The sequence below is a fragment of the Curcuma longa genome, chromosome 5 (genome assembly GCF_044706935.1).
Source record: "Curcuma longa cultivar G26 ecotype Majalengka, Jawa Barat chromosome 5, ITB_CL_G26_1.1, whole genome shotgun sequence".
Taxonomy (NCBI): domain Eukaryota; kingdom Viridiplantae; phylum Streptophyta; class Magnoliopsida; order Zingiberales; family Zingiberaceae; genus Curcuma; species Curcuma longa.
Window position 1 is genome coordinate 4,272,801 of NC_133865.1, and position 8,808 is coordinate 4,281,608.

General features: G+C 35.3%; 2 protein-coding genes across 2 annotated transcripts in view; both read right to left on the reverse strand.

Annotated features, from left to right (window-relative positions):
- Positions 1-1,133: 1,133 nt before the first annotated feature.
- LOC141829573 (small ribosomal subunit protein eS25-like) lies at positions 1,134-5,109 on the reverse strand. Its single transcript, XM_074717083.1, has 4 exons — positions 5,045-5,109; positions 4,865-4,939; positions 4,642-4,776; positions 1,134-1,475 (listed from the first exon to the last, which is right to left on the reverse strand). The coding sequence occupies exons 1-4, from the start codon at positions 5,045-5,047 to the stop codon at positions 1,362-1,364; spliced, it is 327 nt and encodes a 108-aa protein (XP_074573184.1). The 5' UTR covers positions 5,048-5,109; the 3' UTR covers positions 1,134-1,361.
- Positions 5,110-5,824: 715 nt separating this feature from the next.
- Positions 5,825-8,808, reverse strand: part of LOC141829731 (signal recognition particle subunit SRP54, chloroplastic-like) — a 4,513-nt gene continuing 1,529 nt past the window's right edge. The window contains exons 2-8 of the mRNA XM_074717254.1: positions 8,694-8,794; positions 7,558-7,695; positions 7,338-7,481; positions 7,055-7,130; positions 6,627-6,712; positions 6,425-6,550; positions 5,825-6,088 (exon numbers count right to left, since the gene is read on the reverse strand). Of these exons, the coding sequence (XP_074573355.1) occupies positions 5,981-6,088; positions 6,425-6,550; positions 6,627-6,712; positions 7,055-7,130; positions 7,338-7,481; positions 7,558-7,695; positions 8,694-8,794 (779 nt within the window). The 3' untranslated portion in view covers positions 5,825-5,980. The remainder of the gene's footprint in view (positions 6,089-6,424; positions 6,551-6,626; positions 6,713-7,054; positions 7,131-7,337; positions 7,482-7,557; positions 7,696-8,693; positions 8,795-8,808) is intronic.

The following is an 8,808-nucleotide window of genomic DNA, read 5'->3' on the forward strand; positions in this document are numbered from 1 at the left end:
TGACGGCGCTGTGGCGGCGTGGAGGTTGACGGCGAGCACAGAGCCGGCAGGTACCGGGAAGAGAACGAGAACGACGCGGCGGCGTAGAGGTTGACGGCGCTACGGCGGCGTGGAGGTTGACGGCGAGCAGCGTGAGGGTCTGGACCTTCGGCGAGCAGCGTGAGGGTCGGGACCAACAGGGGCGAGTGGGAGAGAAAACCCTAACGTCGGCAGGCGGGGATCGAGAGGATCGGCGCTCACGAACGCTTTGAACCGCGGCGAAGAGGGTCGGCGCTCAAACACGGACGCTTCGCTTCGGCAAGGGAAGAGGGTCGGCGCGGGTCTTCGACGGCGGTCGAGGAATAAGAGGGTCGGAGGTCGGAGGTGCGGAGTCGAGGAGAAGGAAAACCTAAATCACGCGAAGAGGAGAGGCGGGATTTCTAGGCTTTGGGCGGAAAGATTTAGGGTGATCGCGATTTCATTTTGGTACGCCGCGGTTTCTCGCTGCCACGCACGCGAAGACAGCGCCGAAAGTCGAAGACCACCACGTCCCTCGCACCACGTCAGCAGACGCGCACCTGCCGCTCAAACAAGCCGCCCATATTAGCAAAACTGTATATATATATATATATATATATATTTCCATTAATAAGTGAGTAATTCCGTTGAGATAACTTGAAAGGATAAAATAGATGTTTTAATTTAGGATAAAGGCATTTTAGATTAAGGTATTTTAGTTCTGACAGGCATTTTAGAATGTACTTTGATGTTCATAAAATGTTAGAAGGTATTTTAGAATGTAATTAGATCAAGTTGCAGAGGTTAAACAAGTATCTTCACAAGGTGATATATAAGTTGGATAAGTAAGAAATGCTGTCTTTTATGATAATACCATGATCATATATCTTCTCATTCGTCAACAAAGCATGATCTATACAAAAATAATTAAAGAAAAATATTATTTTCAATATCACACACATGGAACGATTAGTTTGAGAGAAAAAAAAATGCATTGGCATAATGATGAGACTAGACTAAAAAGAAAATGCTAGCAAACAATTACTCAAGGGCACCGCCAAAGCAAAGCAAAGGATAAAATAGAAGAACGACAAGGAGAAAATGCTAGCACCGCCAAAGCAAAGAAATCAAGGATATGACTCAAGGGCAAACACTAATTCGACTTGTACTTCAGGAATTGAAATTTACAAATTCAGTTGCGTAATTAGCAAACAATTACAGGCACTGCATTTTTTTACTTGGATAGCATGAGCAAGATTTTAGCAAAGCAACATAATCTAAAAAGTTATAATTCGATATATTGAATTAAACATTTGATAAGTGAGTCTAAGTGGTAATTCCTGGTGAACTTGAGAAGACGATTCTCAAGTGTTGGTGGCTCTGGTGTAGATTTGTTGGCTTGCGTGAGCAGATACCATCCTGATAGCACCACGTGCCATCAGATCTTTTATCGCCCTCCTTGCAAGTGATCCATTAATCTGAAGATTGATAAAAACTGTCTCAGTTCAAATAATTATACAAAATTCTTCTATTTGCTAAAGGGAAGGCAATATACTGCTTGCAGCTTATTAATGTCTTGAAGAAATTACTAGGACTTTACACAATGCTAATTCTGAATGTTTTCAATTAGCCTCTTGTGCAAATGCAAAGGAATTTATATTTTGCACTCGATAGATGAATATGATTATGTGCACTCCTTGGCAAAGTGGCAAGGATGTGGATTGTATAACCTTCTGACAGAGAAATAGATAAATAATTATTCAAAGAAAACCAACTTAGTTTTTTGGATAATAGAATACCAGCATTAGACTTCTAAAACAATTCAAGAATGAGATATACGAGAGAGAATATAAGCTATCAGGCACCAAGATAGGAGAGTAGATAGCAACTCGCCGTTCATTGTGCTAATGCTAAGAAGCAGTAGCAATCAAGAGAAATTTAAGTGCTTGCTCATTCAACACATCATTAAGTTTTCAATCCAAATACATAAAAAGGAAGACAATAAAAACCAACCAAAAGAAGAAAAAAATTTCAGACAGACAAAAAATAAGGGAATAAAGCTTTGAGATAATGAATAGAAGGTACAGACTTCTTTTAGACCAATGACAACTAGAGAAATGTCACAGACTATCACAAACCCAAGAAACTGGCAGAGAAATGCCAAATATTATCACAAATCCGTGTGACTGCCAATTAAGCAAACACTTATAAAATACCAAAACACATTTAGACCTGTTTTCCAGCTTTTATTAGCACGCCAAATGAATTGTGCTAACAAAAATCATCACTACACCAGAACCTCAACTTCAGGTTAAGCAAATAAATGAAAGTGGCTCATCAAGGAAACTAGGAAAGTTGCTTTATAAGGGCGAAAGCAGATCAAAAGTCATAGCTAAGCAACATTAGATATCACAACCACTTCTAATATATATTAATTTCTAAAAAGAGAATTTCATTTTGCCCCTAATTGTTTACCTATTTTTTCATTTTACCCTATAGTTTATAACACTGTATTTTACCCACAGTTTGCTAAACAAAAATAAAATGCTCTTCCTCCATCAACGCTAACAGAGAGAACGTTGTTCATCCATGTGTAGCACACATGACAAGGCCCAACAGAAGTTTGGGAGACTAAAATTGTGATTTCACCATCTATTTATCTATTAAATTTCAACATGCTTTCTAAGCCTTTCTACTCCTCAACCTTCTTCACAAATTATTTTAATCCCTATTACAATCTATTGTTTGACATACTTGAATTTAAAAAAAGTCCATTGATTAACTATAGATATATTTAAAATGGTTCCTAGAGATCCCTATGGAATCAGAATCTAATCTCAAACTACCCAATTAATCCAACTATGTAAACTTGATTTGTCAAATATACCCACATCTAATTCTCACGCGTGCACTTGGAATGGAGAAATCACTATTTGCAAGAGAGAGAGAAAACAACAGTAAATTCAGCAAGCTGATATTTATTTCTATTTTGGAAACCATTAGAAGGAAAATATAATATTCTAGCTATGTGGGGTGGATAAAATAAAGAAAAGTAGCTAAACTATTGAGCAAAAATGGAATTCTCGTATAAAAATATTACCATTTTCCACATCATATATTAACTCCTTATAATGTTTAACGAACTTCACATCTAGCATTGTCTATAAGTCGAGCTTGACAATGTTCAACCAAGTATATTTGTCTTGAAGAGCCTATTCAAGCTTGTTATTAAAATTCTTGTCAAGCTCAAGCATATTACTGAACTCAAACCAAGATATTATTGTACTTAAAATCTAATTAAAATAATAATTCAATAAATAAAATTTATTATTTTTTATTTTAATATATTATAAATAATATAAAATTATCAAAATTATAAGTTAATGTATTATATTTTTATATAAAGGACAGTCTGATGCACGAAGCTCTCATCAATGCAAGGTTTTAGAAAAGAGTTGGACCACATTAAATTTGTACACAGTCTTATCCTACATTGCAATACATTGCATGAGATTATTTCCGCAACTCGAACCCGTGACCATAATGTCACATGGCAACAACATTAATGTTGCACCAAGGCTCCCCATCCGTTATATTTTTATATATTTAAATATAAAATAAATAAATAAAATTCATATTAGGATTTCAGACAAGTCAACAATCTTTTATTTATGAATTATTCATGAGGTTTGTTCATAAACATTAACGAAATGAACTTCAAGTTTATTTGTTTAGTTTATTTTTACACATCAAATGAATATGAACAAACTTTTATCAAGCTAAATATCAATTTTTTTTCATTAGCATTCTATTCATTGACAACCCTATTCGCATCAAGAAACTATTTTTCAAACACTAAGTTTACATCAATTTCATGTTAAAAAGAAACAGCATAACAAAACACAACATAAAGAGATATTATTTAACTTTAAAACCATAAAATTTACGTACATTTGACAAATTAAGATATAATTTGTTTCCAATCACATGCTATTTCTAAGGATATATCCTGGCCTTTCTTGAAAAAGTCCCCAGATAACAATGACTTGAAGCACTGCTTTTTTCATACAATATTCTAAAAACCTAAGGACTCACTACATGGATATGCAAAATACAAGACCTCCAATCCTAGGAGGAAAAAAGAGGGTTAAGCTCTTTTACCAAGCATCCTCATACACACCTGCACAACACAGATGCAAAATGAAATGATCAACCATGTGGAATGAATGATGCCTACCTACAAGCTCTTTTACCATTGCTACTGCCAATACTACCCAAGTTATTGATTCAAATATAAAGAAAAGAGAGGCACCGGAACGAATTAATGCATGAGAAAACAAAATCACAACTCAATTAGTTGAATCTTTTTCTCCTTTCATCGGCTCAAAATGGTAAAATCATACCTCAAAAGACACCAATCTAGAAGAAGAAACTCGTGTCTTTATAGTTGAAACGCAATCGTTGTAAATAACAGATTGGACTACTGACAATGTCAACGCACCATCACAATCAAAAAGAAAAGGATAAGCTTTCAGCCATAAAAATTATCCAAGAAACAACAAATTACTTCTGAGCAAGAATATAACATAATTCATCCAGATTCCATATGGAACAGCAGGAAGCAGCAAGGTAAGGATCTCTTACCCGCAATCTCTCAGACAGCACCGAAGGGGTGATCTGCTTGTACTTGGGAACTTCAGATAACATTTTATCATAGGTCGCCTGGTCAAAAAGAACCGCGTTGTTCACCTTCTCCTTCTGCTTTCCCTTGCTCCACTTCTGCAATCCAAACCCCAAGCACCATCACAAAAACAGAGAAGGACGAGCATAGCAAAGACCCTAAGTTAAACCGCAAAAGCATTTATACCTTCTTCTTCTGCTTGCCTCCCCCAGATTTGGTCGGCTTCGAGGATGGGGGCGGAGCCTTATCCTTCTTCGGCGCCTGTTACGAGAACGAAAGAATCCCTAAGCAAATCAGATCACCAAAAACATCCCAGTAAAAGCCGCCGCCGCCGCGACGACGACGACAGGATCGACCGTGGCTTACCATTGCTCTCGAGCCCGACGCTTGAGGAGCGAAAAGGCAACGGGCTTAGGGTTTCTTTAATAAAATTTCATGCATGTAATATACTTTATTTATTGTGCAACATTTATATTAATTAAATCTATTATAAGACAGATTTAAAATCTTAATGAAGCAAATACTCTCTCTTATGATTAAATTGTAATTTTTTTTTTAAAAAAAAAATTATTAATTTTTTGATTTACTTTTTTATTGATTGCGTGGAATTGCTAAAGTGACGAAATTAAAGATTAATTAAATCATGCTATGAAATTAAATTAGAGTGTGAATAACACTTTAAAAAAAGTGTCTTTTATTATTATTAAAAAGTGTTTCACTTTAAAAATATTAAAATACTATCTTATTTATAATTTTTTACCTAAAATATTATTACATACTCCACTTAAAACTATAGCTCTTGGAATAACTTTAACTAAAACTACAACATCTTAAAATTATTTTGACTTCCACCTTAATAAAGATAAGAATAGAAAACATTTTAAACAAAATATTCTTTTAAAATGAAACAATTTTTTATGATAATAATGATAAAGGGCATTCTTTTGATTTTCAACCATTAAATTAACCTATCACTTGAGTTCAAATATTTCCTATACTTCAGGGAAACAACAAAATTACAGAAGCATAACTTTGGCATAATTTTCTTAAACCTCACCTCTGAATACAGCATTTGATTATCTGATCCTATTTCTCACATAACTCTTATTTAAACTGAACTTAAAGAAACAATTGAGGCAGGAATCAGCAAATCAACCTCATAAGTCTTGAAAGTTTTGCACAAATCAACAAGAATTATAATAGCAATAAAATCAAGTCCGGAAGACATTCTAAAATTTGACTCTCTAAGAACAAAAGATTTTACAGATCATTATGCAGCAACAAAATGTTCCAAATATGGCCTCAATTCTTGCTTCCAAATCCACGAGGAGTAGGCCTTGCCGACGTTGAATCTGCAAACTGTCTTCGTTGCTCGGATCTCCTTTTCCTTCGTGCTGTTCCAGGAGGTGCCTGCCAAAATACATATAAAGTGTGCCAATGAGTTCCTCAAAGTTAATCATGAACTTTAAGATATGATTAACAAAACATAGATTACGAAAAAAGATGCCAATGAGTTCCTCCAATCCATCATTTTCTAGATCAACTCTTCATATCAAGGAAATTAAGACTTCGACACTTGTGTTTGAACCTGATTTTCTGCCAAGATCATTCGGGTAATCTTGCCTATATGATAGCACCAAAGTCCTAGAAGAGAGCATGACTATTCTTCTACTAGTGTCAAACAAACTACTACTACAAACATTAGACAGCAATTATCAAGAAGTTAAATCAGACCACAATTGATACCTTTTGATCAGCTTTCAAAGACTCCTCTAGGTTGCTCAATGCTGGGATCGATCCTCCTTGCATCACACCCAATAGATTCTTCATGCGAACACGCATTTGGAATAACTGTGCAACAAGTTGACTAACCTGCAACATCATAGACCTCTATAGGTTGCAACATAGTTTTTATGCTTGAATGAAATTGTAAAGCCGAGCAAAGGACCTGCTGTTCTGTCTTTCCAGACTCTGTAGCAATTCTCTTTCTCCTAGCAGCTGACTCAGCTAACAGCTCTGGCTGTTCTCGTTCCTCTGCAGGTCAAATCAATGAAAACACATACTTTCCAAAGGGATATGACCTTTAGGAATTCATGCTTAAAATGTATATTTCTATGCCAAAATTAAGTAATTATATTCTTGGCACATCCACATTACAATTGATATAGCAATATATCAATCAATAGAACAAAGACGATTGAAAATCAGATTTATATGGTTTTGTTTGAGCAAGAATGTTATGTTATATTCATATGGTAAATTTGAGAGTAGACAGAAAATACAAAGGAACGGAAAAAAAAAATGCTATTATCCTATGTAATAGGGGCATAACGACGGTGTAAAGAGGAATGGAACTTCCATTAACCTCACATTTACCTGGGGTCATCACATTAATCATCGCTTCCATGATCTTCAAGTTTTTCTCTGCTTCACGGATTTGTGCTGGAGTCACCTTTTAAAAACATAAAATGTGAAAAATTAGAACTAATTTTCTAATTCCTAACGATGGAAGTTGCTTAAGATTAAAAATTTCTAGCATGGGAGATGCCATTGGTATTCAATGATCTCTTTTAGCTTTATTTTGAAGTTTCAACCTTAGGAGTAGGTCGGCGAAAACACACAAAAAAAAAAACAAAGAACAGGCATCTAAAATGGATACCTTGCCCATCCCTGGAATCATACCAATCACACGGCTCACTGAGCCCATTTGTGCAACAGCACGTGTTTGCTTTAAAAAGTCATTGAAGTCAAATTTTGCACTCATGATCTTTTTCTGTAACTCCTCAGCATCTTCTTGCCGCATCTACTAGCATAATAGATCCTCTTAAATCAAAGTAACAAGTCACCCAAAACAATAACTTTGACAGAGAGATGCTTACAACTTCTTGTGCTTTCTCAACAAATGAAAGAACATCACCCATCCCTAATATGCGACCTGCCATGCGGTCAGGGTAGAACGGCTCTAGATCTTCCATACGCTCGCCTCTTCCTACTAGCTTAATAGGTTTTCCTGATACCTGCGATGCACAAGAAAAAAAAATTGTATAAGAACAAGAGTGGGTTCACAACAAGTGTGAATGAATTGTTACGAAAGATGAGATCACAAAATTTTATCAGCAGTCCACAGAAAGCAAGGAGATTTGATCAAATTTTAATATAATACTCAGACATGGTGACCTACGTGGTATAGGTAACTGAAGTATTTTAGGCATATGAATGAAATGATCAAATTCCAGAGTATAAAACTAAGTTTCCCCTGGATAACAATGAATATGAAAAATTATAACATCTCGTGAATCAGCCTGTTATATATACATGTGTTCAGATATAACCAAAAGTCTTTTGTATAGTACATTAGGGCAAAGATCATCTATTGCTAATGAAACTGTGCTCTAAAATCTATGTGTGAAGGTATGTTCCATTAAGATTTGACCTAAGGAAAAATAGTTAAAATCCCATTACATACACACTAAATTATTTAGAATATTGGAAAGGGAAGGGAACCATGCTTGAACTTAGGTTTAGTCCGATAGTGAAGGATGCATAGAGAAACAATTAGTATAAACTGACAAAAAAAAAAAAAAAAGAGAGAATACAATTAAGCAAACAAGAGGGAGGGAAAGAAAGAGAGGCAGAGGAGGGAGAGAGAGACGGAGAGAGAAACAATCAAATGATGTATAGTTGTAGAAGCAAAATGCACAAAAAAAAACAAGTTTTTCTCACTTGTTAGAATAAATAAGAATTCTTGATGTCAATGTTAAACAAACAAATGAACAGGTTCATAAGCAGTTATGAAATTGCATTGGCTGAATTGTGGCATATGCACAAACTTTTATATGAATTTATCCATCTAGACCAAGCTATCGTTTATTTTTATCTTCAAATTTTCTTTTCTCAAAGACGTGATCTATTCAATTTTCTATGATGAAACAAGTTGAAGTAGTTTTCTAGAAGCAAAAGACGAAGAATGAAGAAATAGATGACATAACCACTTGGAACATATTGAAAGGCAAACCTCTTTAACACTCAAAGCTGCTCCACCTCTAGAATCACCATCCAACTTAGTTAGTATGGCACCAGTAATACCAATCTCAATATTGAATGTAGTAACCAAGGCTGCAAAGTAAATA